The sequence below is a fragment of the Pteronotus mesoamericanus genome, unplaced genomic scaffold (assembly GCF_021234165.1).
Source record: "Pteronotus mesoamericanus isolate MK-2021 breed Mesoamerican mustached bat unplaced genomic scaffold, CSHL_Meso_final contig_90, whole genome shotgun sequence".
NCBI lineage: Eukaryota > Metazoa > Chordata > Mammalia > Chiroptera > Mormoopidae > Pteronotus > Pteronotus mesoamericanus.
Window position 1 is genome coordinate 17612769 of NW_026555277.1, and position 15543 is coordinate 17628311.

Genomic DNA, 15543 nt, shown 5'->3' on the forward strand with positions numbered 1-15543 from the left:
ATTATAAGAAACAAGGGAAAATAGAGGCACAGGTAAACATGGCTTGCCTCCTCACACAACCACAGCAAAAATTACAACTAAACTACAAAACAATTATTACCCAGAATCATCAAAAAGTAGAGATGTATGGATGTCCAACAACCAAGGAATTAAAGAAGTCACATTCACCCAGACCAGTAGGAGGGTAGGAGGGGCAGAGATGCATGGACATGCACAGAGACACAGAGACACAGAGATGCGGAACAGGTGGTCCCACCCCCACGTGTGGTTGATAAAAATCGGGAGGAGTACCTCAGGAGCGAGGGATCCCAGCCCCATATCAGACCACCTAGCCCAGGGTTCCAGTGCCAGGAAGATAAGACCCCATAACTTCTGGCTGCAACAACCAGTGGGGGTTAGGACGGTGGAAGAAATTGCAGGATCCTTAGGCATCTACTTTTAAAGTGCCTGCAACAGACTTAGGACTTACGCAGATTCACTCCCTCTGGGCTCCAGCTCGAAGGGCACCAATGACATACAAGGAGACGCTGAAGTGTCTGGCATCAGGGCTAGTGCTGGGAGACAACTTCCTCTCAGACAAAACTCCAGAGGCCAGGCAGTGGCACTGTCTTTTTCTGAGCCCTCTCCCATACAGAACTACAGAGCAGTGATACCATATCAGAGACTCCATCAACCTGGTTCACATGGGTTGCCCTGTACTGGCGATAATCTAAGGCTCTGCCCCATCCACTGTACTAGTGCACTTTTCTACAACAGGCCACACTACTAAGACAGGGAGTCAAAGCAGCTCTACCTAATACACAGAAACAAACACAGGGAGGCTGCCAAAATGAGGAGACAGAGAAATAGGGCCCAAATGCGGGGGGGAAACCTTCAGAAAAGGGACTAAACAAAATGGAGATAAAGAATCTATCAGATGCAGAGTTCAAAACACTGGTTATTAGGATGCTGAAGGAACTCATTAGGTACTTCAACAGCATTTTTTTAAAAAACAGGCAAAAATGAAGGTTACACTAAGTGAAATAAAGAAAAAATTACAGAGAATCAACAGTGAAGGGGCTGAGGCTGAGAATCAAATCAATTATTTGTAACATAAGGAAGAAAAAACGTTCAATCAGAACAGCAAGGTTAAAGATAAAGAGAGAATCTTAAAAGCAGCAAGAGAAAAGCAGAGAATTCTCTACAGAGGAGTTCCCATAAGACTGTCAGTTGATTTCTCAAAAGAAATTTTGCAGGCTAGAAGGGACTGGCAAAAAGTATTCAAAGTGATGAAAAGCAAGGACCTACCACCTAGATTACTCTATCCAACAAAACTATCATTTAGAATCGAAGGGCAGATAAAGTGCTTCCCAGACAAGGTAAAGCTAAAGGAGTTCATCTCATGAAATGTTAAAGGACTTATTTAAGAAAAAGAAGATCAAAACCACGAACACTAAAATGGCAATAAATTCACAACTATCAACAATTAAATCCAAAAAACAAACTAAGCAAGAAAGCAAAAGAGAAACAGAATCGTAGATTGGAGATCATTTGGAGGGTTCCCAGTTTGGAGGGGGAAGAGGGAGAATGGGGGAAAAGGTGCAGGGATTAAGAAGTACAGACTGGTAGGTAAAGAGTAGGCAGGGGGATGTGAAGAACCGTATAGGAAATGGAGAAGAACTTATATGCACGACCCATGGACATGAACTAAGGGGGAGGGATTACCGGCGTGAATGTGGGGTTACTGGGTGGAGGGGGACAAACGGGGAAAAATTGAGACCCCTGTAATAGCATAATCAATAAAATATATTTTTAAAAAAGGAACAAGGAAGGTTTCCAGGAAACTTGGGTGGGACTCCCCTGTGGGAAAGTCCAATAAGTGAAATCAACAGTCCTATACCTGCCATATTTTGATCAGCCTGCAGGAGGAAATGGAAAAGGGAAGGGCAGGCTGGAACGTGACCAGTGCTTTACATCAGGCAAACCACATGGAAAACATGGCAGTTGGGAAGGGTCCCACGGCACAGAAAAGATGCACACAGGTAATGTAAAAACACACAGAACATGCATACACGCAACCTGACTAACAATGCCTGAAAAAACTCAGTTCTTCGTTACATACCTATAAACTCTTTCACTGGAATCCAAATGGTCTCTTTAAAAAACATTCTAATAGGCAGTTTCATATTTACTAACTTTTAAAATTGAAGGTATATAGTTACTTTTATTAGTTTCCTAGTTACTGGAATCATTTTCTTTCCACTCATAGGCAATGTGAGAAATCTAATTATGGATCCTTATATACACACTCAAAATCTTAACCTTTCCAAACAACTCAATGTTGTTTCCTTACGTGCGATGCTTATAATTAGTTGGTAAGCTGCAAGACAGGTACAATTAGCCACGTACATTGCAATTCAAAAATACCAGTCGCTGACATTAACTCATTATCACTCATTTCAGCCATTTTGAATACTCTGAAGTTTTTAGATTTCTATTGCATTGAGATGAATGCCATAAAAGGCAGGCAGCCAAGTTTAACGATGCAAGTTCACTTTAAAATTCCTGTTTGTTTTTCTGCAGCCCCACTGAGATTTATACGACTGTCAGGCATCAAACTGCCATGCGCTGACTACAGCAGTATCACTCGGTTATGGGGCAGGAACAAATTATTCTGTCAGTTATCCATATTAGTCACTGACTTTTAAAAAAGGCTAACATGATGGCACTGCTCTCTCACTTTGCAGAGTATTAAGCATTTTGTATAGCAAAGAACTATTTTTGACTTACGGAGTAGTATTTTAAAAGGAAATATGAAATGTGCAATGTTAGAATTTCAATACCATCTGCTAATTAGCATCGACCCCGCCTTTTTGCCTGTTGGGCAACTTCCTCCAAACATCTCACCATAGGCCTGCAGTGCCTTAAGCTGTATGGCTGGGGAATTTGAGAATTCTGGCTCTTCTGACTCTTAGAAAAGTGCGATGCATTTACCACAGGTCGTGTAACCGCCCCGAGGGGACTGGCGCATGCCCTATCATCAAACACATTAACATTTCCCATGTGTCTTCTACAAACCCATAAAAAACAATTCTAACTTTCAGAGCTTTCTGAATGAAGGAATTCATGGATTGTGACACTGTATTTGTGAACTTCAATGAAATGTCAGTTGATAATGACTTTCCCCAACAGAGACTGTATAATATAAATACATATGTATATTTATGGGATCCAAAAATATCTTGGGCCATTTTTTGGCTATGTGATATTAGAAATGCTTTCTTTCTGGGAGAATAGACCACTCAAAAAAAAAGAAATAAAGAAAGAAAGAAAAGAAAAGGAAGGAAGGAAGGAAGGAAGGCAGGCCAAGATATTAGTTATACCCCTAGAGAGAATGTTAAGGGCAAATGGAAATTTTGTCAAAGAAATAATAAAGTAATATGTTTTAATCCAACCCACTATTTCTTAGCAGCAGCATGAAAACCCAAACATGAAAATTTCAAAGATATTTTTTAAAGATTATTTGTTTTGGTGGAGGGAAGGTTGGATGGGAGCGTAGCCGGCACTAAAAAACTGGAGGTTCAGAACAGTGACACTACAGTTTCGTCATTCATTTAAACCGGTCTCAGTCTTCAATATGACAAAGGCTTTGGTAACTAAATATTAATCTGCTTGACAACAAACTTGCTTTCTAAGACAAGTATCTGATACTTGGCACTGTTCCATTTTGAAAAGAGAGAGAGAGAGAGAGAAATAATTACACTTTTTTACGTTACTAACCTTTGTTGGCCTGTTGAAAAGACAGGCTCCACCCCCTCTCTGTAAAAAGTCTCTATATTCCAAAATGCTGCACTTGGAGAACTTTCGGGAATGGGATACCCTGAGGAAATAAGGAATCAAATATGTAAATAACTTCCCAAAAGCAGTCACAAGAGACAAAAATTAAAACCCTAGAACTAAATATTCACTCTGGACCCAGATGATTTTACACAAATTTTGACGAGGCACTTACATGCAAATAGCCAGGTAATATGTGTGATAGAACTTATGAAAATAGAAATTCAAAGAAAATCACAGATTTGGGGGCCAGGTTACAACCTCTTCAGCATTCAAGCCCTTTGTGCCTGGGCTTGAAAGAGTTTTTAAAAAGCTCATCACATAACTTCTTCATCTCAGCTGTACTTTGAAATGGGGTCATTTTTATTTGCTCCGTCTCAGTAAAGGCAAGCACTTTTTTGCCTCTGTCCTGAGTAAAAAGAGCCCAGGGACGCACTAGATTTTATTTTGAGGAGGGAGTTGTAATGGTCAATTTATTAAAGATTATATAATACAAGCTTCAGCAAAACTATTTGGGTAAACAAGGAAACCCTAAAAAGATGTGCCAGAACACACACACATGCGTGCACACACACACACATTTTTAGTGTATATACACACAACAGAATTAGCTCAATCTCCCATGAATAATAGCTTCTTATTCTCAACCACAAATACTACTATCGGGTGACATTCATGATTTAGTAGGACTGTAGCAAGAGCCTCTCTATGATTCAATTAATCAAATTACTATCTCTATGTCAGTCAGTACCTGAAGGAATGTTATACCTGTAGTCAAGGATAAACTAAATCTTAGAACTTGATTCCTTGAGCATGCTTGTGGTTGTACTTAATCTGAGATTTGAAAAGCCACTTATGCTAGGACATGGTCTGATAGTTTACGTACCATGATATGTGAGGACAGTGTATGGAAGGAGGCAAAATCTGCCACTGTTGACAGTGAGTGATCTCTTATGTGAACTACACAGAAACATATACTTGAGAAAATACATATTAACTTTAAATAGTTTTTATTATATCTTATATTGTTAGTCCGTCCAAAAATTCATTGAAAGGGTATCAAATATATGGTGAGGGAAAATGATTTGACTTTTGATGGTGGGCACGCAATGCAGTATGAAGATCATGCATAATAAAAATTCATACTTGAACCCAATATAATCTTATTAACCAATGTCACCCCAATAAATGTAATAAAAATTTCATTTAGCAATTAGGAGTTTAGAAGACATCCCTCTATAGAACCAATACTGAAAATGGCATTACCTTCCTATAGCTGTTCTTAAAAAAGACTTTGTAAGCCATAATGTCACTGAACTATAGTACAAAAAGTAAAGGGGCCATGGAATCTAACAGTTTCAAGTTCAAACTACATTTCTAAAAACATGTGTTCTCAAGTAGCAGGCAGCATGGTGAGCTCTCTCTGCAAACCCTTATGCTCACGTCTGATGTCCTGTGAGCTGGACTCCTAGGGGGAGAATAAGGGAGGGACTCTGTACAGCAGGTCGGGGTTTCTGGCCACCTGGGCTCCTGCAGGGGAGGGAGAGGAGTAGCACCAGAAATGGCCGATGTGTTGAACAGATGTCAGGTGTGGGCAAAGGAAGTAGGAGAGAGACATGCGTAAGGAAGCTCTCCCATCCACCAGCAGAGGGCTCTAGCTTACGGGGCCTTGGGGTAGTGGTTCCCATGGGGCAGCAGTCCCTGGGAAAGAGGGCAATGTTTCCAGGCCCCGGTCCACAGAAGCAATGGCAGCCCCAGGGCAGATGCTCTAGTGCCCAAAGTATCCGCAAAAGGAGAGAGGAGAAGAGGTGAGGAAATGTTCAAATGTCTATCAGTAGAAGGCTACCTAATTTAGACACAATCAATCTGTCTTAAAAAAAAATTTATTGATTATATAAGCAGTATAGTACAATTTTTATTACAGCAACATGTCTATTTGTGAGTTCCTTAAATAATAAATTGACAACTAAATTGATTTTCACTGACTACTTTAGGTAGACAACCAGCTTTTGTTCTAAGTGTACTAAAAAATTAATGCCTCTATTAAACTTAGAAGCATTTAATACCGTGCTATCTTTAAGGGTTCACAGAAGTAGAAGTAGTTACTATATTTTACACGTACCATCAACTTTAAATAAAAAATTAAAATATAAAGCAAATTAGTCCTTTCATTTTTAAAATATCAGATAATTAATTATTGAATTTATACTAAGTGCTTAGCCTAAAAACCAGTACCTGAGAGACTGTGTATCTAATTATATGCAGCAATTTCAGCAAAAGACATTTATCAAATGCATGTATTAGGAAAATTTACCCTGTTTCTTCCATTATGCAGCCACCCCAGGACTCGGTGCAGTCGCATTCTGGTCCAAGGAAACAATTACAGCAACAGAAGAAGAGAGAAACAATGAAAGTCACATCTTTAATTTTCACTACAGCTCTTAAATAATTTCTTATTACTAATTCCATGTCATAGCTACAAAAGGTGAAGTCTCACTGAACAAAATCGACTTCCTTTAAATCGAGATTTCCTTATTCTTTGTGGAAGTATAGGTTGCTTCCTCAGACAACAGCTGGCAAGAAATATAATTGTGCCTCTCCTCATTTTTATAACTCAGAGAACTCAATTAAGTTCCCAGGTCAGAACCTGCCTGTCCAAGAGGCTTCTTCTCTGATGCTTCTAGAGGACTAGTGGATGAGTTTAACTGGAGGTAGGTAGCGGGGCAAGCAGCATTTGGGTTCCTTTTGACTCTACATCTAAGTTCCTTCCTGGTACAACTGTAGTCTTATTAAACTTGTGAAGGGGCGTCCCTGGCATCTTGTGTCCAAACCCAGGTGGTCAGAACCCAGAGCATAAGTACTCACCACCCCCACACTGCCCAGTATGAGAAAGCCAATCACACTCTGAGAAAGTATGATTTTAGGGATTTTGAAAAAAAGACACTTCTACAACCCAAACATACCAAGAATTACCTTAAGTTGCTCATCTCAGAATTTTTTTTTAGAGGAAGGAGATATACTACAATTAAACTACAATGCCTTAGAAATAAAAACCATGTATTAATTGACTGGACATGCATCACACAGACAGAATGGCATGTGAAAGTGAGTAAGAAGGTCAGTGTACATACTTGGCTTTCTGCTAGAAGGTTCCCATTGGATTCCAAGGTTTTGAGCCAGGCTCTGCGATAATACTTGTGCCACTGCCATTGGAAGACCATACTGTTTTTCAGAGTTGAAAGTGTGTGGGAAACATTTGAGAGAGTGCACAAAGCTAGTTATTATTTCTTAATCATTACCGCCTCACGTCTCAGTTCCCTAAGTAGAGCCTCACAGCATCAAAAAGCAGCACACGCTCCTTCCTCGTTTCTTCCTTGCAACGGGGCCCAAGGAGCAGAAAGCCTCTGTTACCACATGGCATCCCTCAGAACTGATGCTCTCACATGGAATCATAACATACAAGTCATAAAAGGCTGTGCCCCAACATAGCAAACCAAGAAGACATTCAACTTACTACAAATATGTCAAGAGAGGTCTCCACCGAAGGGTGGCTATGGGAATAACCTGGTGTATCTGGTATTGATCAGGGTTTGGAAATAGTTGGTTCGGCTTTTTGGGTGTTGTTGCCAACTGTTGTAAGAATTTTCTTTATATAAATAAAGGTATCAAAATCCAAATAATGAGATTAAGGAAATAATTGTTTCAATTAATTTTACAGATATGTAGGTAGAAGGTATAAAGATAAAAAATTTACATAGGGAGAAAACAAAGATACTGATTAGATATGATCACAAACTCTTTGATATAAATGAGTTAAACTTAACATGGGCAAGGGAGCATTATAACTCTCAAAAGATGTTGTAAGGAAGGGATTAATAAGCTTGTACAAATTTATCTATAGATGCCAAAAAATTCTCTTTGGCTTGCATTTGCCCGATAAATATGAAAAGAAACAATACCTTTTTCTAACAATGAAGGCCACTTTGGGTTCTATTTACTATTATAAACCACTCATATTATATTCTTGATGTCATAATCATTCTAAACAAGTCTGAGAAAGGATGTAAACTGGACCACGGGGGTGTGGGAGGGAGAGATCAGATCAGGTGCAAAGATGACGCTCTACTTTAAGAAAATTGACATAATTTACCTCATTCACACCAACTCCCCTTGTGCGAGAACAGACACCTCCAAAGTAACTCAGGCTGCTTCTCTTATAGTGGAATGTCACGCGCCTTAGGACAAAATAAATCAGTATTAGGAAACCAATGTAGTTTCCACCACACACGCTCTTCTAAAACATGTCTACTCCCCTATACCAAATACCCAAAACCATGCCCCTTCAGAAAAAAACCAAAAACTGCACTTCAAATACATTTAAATTTATGTTGTCCTAAAAACCTTTAAATTTATATTATGTTAATAATACCAGTTGAGCAAATTATTAATTGAGCCCCTACAAAGCATCACGTATTGGCTCAGGAATTGAGGACACAAAGATAAACAGATAACAACTTGTGACTTTTTTCTACTAGAGAAATCTGGTATGGTCTATGGCCATACCACCCTGAACGCGCCCAATCTCGTCTGATATCGGAAGCTAAGCAGGGTCGGGCCTGGTTAGTACTTGGAGGGGAGAAATCTGGTAGTTATTATACAAGATATTGATGAGTATTATAAAATATTGATTAAAGACTGAAAGAAAAAAAATAAAGAGTAAAGGTAAGAGGAAAGGGAGGAACATTTGATTGGCTTGATTCCAGGCCAGAACCTTAAAGAACTATCTGAAACAGCTTCACCGCAAGTGGGGAAGGGAACACCTATTACACACAAGAAAATATGGTACCTCTTTTCCTTAGGGATAGAAGTTCAATTTTAGTCAATAATTCACCTCAAAGGTCTATATTTCCTAGCCTCTCTTGCAGCTCAATGTGGCCACATGAGTAAGATTTAGCGATTGATTTCTTGGTGAAACTGACGTGTGCACGCTTTCAGGAAAGGTGCTTTGAAGGCACTAACTGGGGCTGGAAGGAAGTTGCTGTCCCTCCACAACTGTCATTCCTGCTTCCTGTGATGAGGGCTGGAGCACCAGCAGCCATCCTGAATCATGAGTTCACCTTGTGGATGGAGGGCCTGAAGGTAGAGATATTTTCTGAAAGTAGAGCTAATGACTGCAGAACCACCCTCCCAGCACCAGACAGCCTACCTCCATGCTTCTTAGATAACAGAGAGAGGAATCAACATCACCCTTGTTTAAAATCGATATATTGACATACAACTCAACTGATAAAGTAAAGGGATAAAGATAAATGTCAAGCCAAAGACTACAGGTACATACGAGATGAGATGCACAGCATCGGCATGTTGCTTGATACGCTGCCGATATTTGGAGAATTCATGAAGCATCTGCACAGGGTCGGTGGTGATGTCGATATGATCCTTCTCAGTCCAGGTCTCCACAGCCACCAGGACAACCCTGGTATTGAGCTGTTCCTTGTAAATCTGAGGGAGTAAAACAGGACAGGTGCAGGAGGAAAATGCTGGGTCAAACACGCACAGTCAGTGATTCAGAGTCAGCAGAAAGACAGGAGGGGAGGGGAGAGGGGAACACGACGTCATAATTAGCTCATCAGAGAGAATCTTCTTTTCCTTTCTCACTTGCAAGAGCAAAAATAAAGAGAGAATGAACAATTCCACCACTTGGCCTCTCCTACAAGGTTATTTCAGTCTCCAATCGGCACGTGTGGTGGCCAGGCATCTCACTTCAGGAGTGAGAGTAGGGACGTCAAGATTCTAAAGTCTGGACATAAATTCAAAACAGTGTTTAGAAAAGACACCCTCTCAAACCTCATAGGAGGTAACAAGCTGGAGCCAAATACACCAGCTCTGGATGGTGCATTATGGCCAGTTATTCCGGCAGGATTGGAACGGATCACTAAGTCCTTGGACAAGCACCAACACCATGGCTGGCTAGCCCTCGGAAGCTTTGTTATACGAAAAGTAAAATAACACTGGGAGAGAACCACAGGTCTGAGGCCAAAAGAGAAAAGAACAGATTTATATCACCAGTTCACCTTCACCACAGGGTGGCATCACTCACAGCGTTTAAATTGTGTCTTTCTGCTCTCTTTCTCTACTTTTGGCCCAGTAGCTAAATAATTCACATAATTAAGCAATTTCAATGAATGTTGTCATTTTGTCCTCTTTTCAAGCTAATTAAGAAAATAATGGATGACCTTTGAACACACTGAAGAAAGGGGATATCAGCATGCCTAAATCAATGAAGCGAAAGTGATTTTTACAAGAAGCAAGTTAAATGTAATGTCTTTTAAAAATCAATTGTTCAGCTTCAGAACCTTGTATGGTAACGCAAAATAAAAATTACACTTTTCAAGATGTAATTCTGTTCAATCATGCTGAAATGACTAACACAGGGAAGCTGCCAAGTAAACAGCTTTGGCAGGGGGAAAGGTGTGTTTAATATTCTCATTTCCATATTCACTTATAATTTTCCTCTCAGAAGACTGACAGGAGCTAAAATTAAAGAAAACCAGGTATAAATTGGCTTTCAGAATTTCAATCCTAACTCCATACGACACTCTATGCCCGTCCAGCTGTGCCTACCAGGCATTGTATCAGTCTTCATATGATTGGAGGTTTTGAGCTGCTTAAAAGGCAGAAAAGAAGGCAGTTCTTTGGAGAAAATAAGTATCATTTAAGTATTTAGCAATTTATAAAAAGGTTTTATTCCCTAGTTAAGAAGAAACATACAATAAATACCAGATAAAAAATATATTTAGCTGAACAAAATAGCACTTTACATTAGAATAGATAAAGTAGAATGCTATATTTAATTTATGACTAGTCTAATGAACAATTTATTGGAACATAATGAATAATATTCACATCTATGGATTGCCTACCTAAAACAGGAAAAAGCAAGAAAATCTTAACCATCATTCCCTGTCAATAACAAAATGAGGAAAAGAATATCAACATAAAAGATTTTTAGAGTTACAGGTCTTTGTAAGGAGATACACATTTTACTGTTTTCACACTAGTTTTATTTGGGGATGCACTTAATTCTGTCTCCTAGAAATAAAGTCTGAAGCATTCCACCAAGAGGAAGAGGAAGAAGATAAACTTTGGTTTAAGATTTTTTTATTAATATTTCCTATACCCTTCAAACATAATCCACCTCAATCTATTAGTCCTTCTGCCATATATTTAAATCAATAAGCTCAACTGATTGTTATTAATAAAGCCTCCTTTGTCAAGGTTAATTTACATTCTCCTTAGTAGCTAATTTCCTCCAGTATTTTTGTCTTCCTTAGGCGCTGGTGACAATGAGACCCAGACAGCACTCAGGAGCCACTCGAATGCATCTTTGGAGTTCCATGCATAACTAGACTGCCCCTTGAAACTCTGATTACACTGCTCTTTGTGAAGCAGGCCACTCCATAATTCCTTCGCCAGATAAGCTTAAAGACAGCATTTTTACTTTTGCCCAAGACAGAACTAGAGTAATAAGTAAGCACGCAGAGATGTAAATCATTCTGTCTTGGGAAAATAGGTTTGAGAAAACAGGTTTGAGAAAACGGGGATACTTACAGAATCCACAAGGTTGACCACAGATTTTGCGAAGTTGTTCGTCTGTGCATGAGAAGAGCGATATTTCTTATACTGGGGAGAAAAAAAGATATACCAGTAACTGCCAAATCATAATAGTAAATTTCAAAATTCTGCAAAGGCAGAAATCCCACAGCAACAGTAGAAATTGGGGATTAAAAATACAGAATTTGGTGTGTGCCATGTTGGATACAGTGGTGTTCTTACTTTATTTCTGTGTTAGTTAGCAAAACTCTGACAATCTAAAACACCCACAACATTCCAGGTAACAGAGAGGGCCTATAGCAGTATGTGTGAGGAGGCTTACTCCTGAGAAGTAAGTTTATTTCAGTCTCCATGGCTATAAATGCAATCTTTTCATCAGCAGTGAAACAAACTTCCCAGCTTATGCCAAGAAGTTTAGTCCCAACTTGGACACCCTTCTCACTTTAAACTCAAAGCCATACAAAGATTGAGGAAAATTTCTTGGGCAGCGTTTTAAATACTGTCCATGACATGGAATGTATCTGCCATATATTCTCGTACATTCTTTCAGAAGAATGCCTCCTCCAAATGGAGACTTTTGTTTTTGACTGCTCAAAGTCAGAACAAAGGAGACATAAAGTAAAAGGGAAGTGTGCCAATAATTTATGATTATTTAAGAAAATAAGCATAAGTAAATCAATAGGATGATTACAAAACAACATCTGAAGGGCTACAGTTTTAGCAAGGAGTACTTTGTTTCACACCTCTTTGCAGGAACATTTGAAAACAAAAGTATATCCCAGGGCAAAAAAAAAGAAAAACATTCCCAGCTGCCAAACTGGACTTGCACCTTAGGTTTTTAAATGTGTCTTCAATTATAACTATTAAAATAATGCACCTTTCATAAAGATTAAAAATACTCCTACATTAAAAACCATGATATTCTTTTCTTCTTTTTCCACTTTCACACTGTAAATTTATCAGACTCTCCCCATTTCATTCTCTCTCTGACCCTGTTACTATGTTTTTTAAACAAAAAACATATCTTAATGCTTACATATCTGATATTTATTTTTGATAACACTGAGCACACTTTCTCAGTCCATGATAAATGTTCAATAAATGAGTACTGTTATTAGTAGCACTCATTAATTTATAACTATTTATATTTATAGCCTTTGCTATGGTATGAATGTTTGTGTCTGACCCAGGACTTATGTGTTGAAATCCTAACCCCCAAAATGCTGGCATTAGGAGATGGGACTTTTGGAGGTACATAGGTCATGAGGATAGAGCCCATGTAAGTAAGATTACAGTTTATATAAAAGAGGCTCCAGAGAGATCCCCAGCCTCTTCTGCCATGTGAGGACATAGAAGGGCATTTCAACTGTTTTTTTAAAACTGAGAATAAAAAAAATTTGCTATAAATAGCCCAGCATTTTAAGTTGCCTATCTTTAAAGTAAAAGCAAAAATCTCTCTGGGATGATGAAAATGTTTTGGAACCAGGTACATGTAATGGTTCACCAGATAGTAAAAGTACAAAATACCACTGACTTGGGCACTTAAAAAAAGTCTTGACATTAAGAAGCACACGTCACAAAAAGGGAAAATACTAGTTGACACATTCTCTATGCAGTGTTGCTACATGTCCATTCAGGTAAATTTATTTTCCTTCCGAATATTAATTGGTCCTTTTTGGAAACACCTTTTTATAGTAAAATGGGCAGGAAAAATATGACAGGCAAGTTTCAAAAACTGAGGTCTTTTTAAAGTCTTTTAATATGTGGTAAGATTTTCATTTATTTCATGTTTGTAATTTCCAAGTCTCTGATTTTCTTTTAGGAAGATCCCTCTGCCTGTTTTGAGGTGAGTGAATTAGAGGGACTAAGAAATGGCAACAGAGACCTGTTGGGAAATTATTACAAGAGTCTAGGTAAGAGATAACAAAGGCTGGACATCTGAATGGGCTGTGGAAGGTGAGAAAAGAGAAGAATGAAAGATGGCTCCTAGGTTTTGAACTTGAATAGCCAGAGGGATGGTGATGCCATCTAACAGAAAATAATGAGAAACACTAGGGGAAAAGAAGTTTAGGACCCAGGAACCAAGAGTTCTGATCTGGAAATGTCAAATGGGAGATGCCTTTTCAATATGGAAGTATGGGTGTTAAATAAGCAGTTGAATATGTGACTGTGGAACGGAGGAGGCTAGAAGCATACAGAGTGATAAACTGAAAGCCATGCTATTACTTGAAGACTTGTGACGGGAAGGGATCACTCGGGAGGAGAGTGACAGAAAGAAAAGAAAGCTCCCAAGCAAACTTCAGGGCACTCCTGTAATTCTGGAGGTCAGACGTAAAAGACTAATAAATGGCCAGCGAAGCGGGAGAGCTGTTGTGTCAAAGAGACCAAGAGATGAAGACAATATTTCAAACAGGAGGGAGTCATCAACTGTGTCCAATGCTGCTGAATGGGTAGGCCCAGAAAATAAGGACCAACAGTGACCACAGGATTTGTTCACTTGAACTTCCATTTAACTAAGCACCTAGGATTCACTAGGATCTACAAAAAGTCTCCAACAAGAAAGACTTGTTCCTCACAACGCTATGAGGTGGGTTTTATTTTCCCTGTTTTATAAATGTGGAGGGTGAGGTTCAGAGTTCAGAGAAGACAAATAAAAATAACTGGAATTCAATGTCCGCTCTGGGTTGAGATAGGAGACAAACTTGTTCAGTTAACAATTCTTAAAAAAGACTTTGTGTATATTCTTAATAAATCATGGTTATTAATGAGAATTCAATTTGTTAGGTACCTATAAAAATAGTGGCTTTTCAGTATGGTGAACACCCAAAACTAATAGAGAATAATATTGAATGTAAACTGTAATTGAAAAATAAAAATAAATAACATAGCAGTATTAAAATAAGAAAAACCACATGAAGTTTAAATTGAAAAATATTTGAGCTACTACACTTTCACTTACTGACTTACACATAAGGATAGAGCAAAAATGTAAGCAAAACATTTGTATTTCATGCACTTTAAAATATTTCAATCATTTTTCTATTAGAATAAGGTTTTTAATATTTGTATTTAGATTAATGGCTCAAAGATATATCTGCAGACCCTTTTCAAGGCTATAATTGGCTCACAAATTAGGTTCTGCCAGTCAGCTACTAAAATGCTTTCTACAAAATTAAGGGATTTTGTGTGTGGTGTGTGTGCGCGCGTGCCTAATGAAATCCACTGATGATATGACGCTTGTTCAAAATACAATATCTGCATTTTCTTCAGGAAGCCAATATTAGGTTACTCTGAATTAAAGAGGTAAGCTTGAATGTAAATGCAGGGAAACATTTGTATTTCCTGTCTGAAAGAGAACTAATTTTGTGTACAAAGAAAAATGTCCAATTTCCATTTATGATAAAACTTACTTTCACACGTTCTGGATACTGAAAATAATTTACATTTAAAGTGCCAAATTTGCCTTTTCTTCCTAAACAAATACAATCCTTAAGAAATTTGTTTTCTGAGAAAATAAGATAAAATTAGAGCTTGATTTTCAACCCAATGATAACAGTTATCAAAAGAACTGTGCTGCCTCATCTAGCACAAAGATTGTAAGGCGAATACTCTCAATAGGATGATTAGTTTTAACCCCAACAGCAAATCTCCTGATATTGAAAAACAGATGTGAATTATTCTAGTTCAGTTTTTTAAATCAAGGTTATTTTTCCAAAGAGCCAGGAGTTAAACATTTCCCAGTATACAAAAAATCTTGAATATACTAGCAAATAATCTACTGACCAAAACTCTTTAGAATGCTCTAGGCTTCAGCCAAGATATTTTATAGGAGAAATGGTTAGTTAAGTGGAGTATGGTTAAGAAAGTTTCTTACTTTATCTTAAAAAGAAACCAGTGGCAGGGCGGGGCGGGGAGGGGCGTGCAATAACTATTTTTCATACATCTTTTAAGTGTTACTAAAATGACACTGAATCACATTTTACTTTGACAGAAGTAACAAAAGATTATTCATCTTTCCAATATTTTAATCGTCAGTTAAGGATGGTCTCTTTGGGCATACCTTTATTATAATGCATATGCTTATTTCCTATAATTATATCTGCCACAAATCAT

General features: G+C 38.2%; 1 protein-coding gene across 2 annotated transcripts in view; it reads right to left on the reverse strand.

The window, feature by feature from the left end:
- Nucleotides 1-15543, reverse strand: part of ADAM23 (ADAM metallopeptidase domain 23) — a 145197-nt gene that overhangs the window by 37364 nt on the left and 92290 nt on the right. For both annotated transcript variants that reach the window (XM_054585762.1, XM_054585761.1), the window contains exons 10-15: nt 11428-11499; nt 9155-9318; nt 7967-8051; nt 6948-7038; nt 6131-6179; nt 3760-3859 (exon numbers count right to left, since the gene is read on the reverse strand). In XM_054585762.1, the coding sequence (XP_054441737.1) occupies nt 3760-3859; nt 6131-6179; nt 6948-7038; nt 7967-8051; nt 9155-9318; nt 11428-11499 (561 nt within the window). The remainder of the gene's footprint in view (nt 1-3759; nt 3860-6130; nt 6180-6947; nt 7039-7966; nt 8052-9154; nt 9319-11427; nt 11500-15543) is intronic.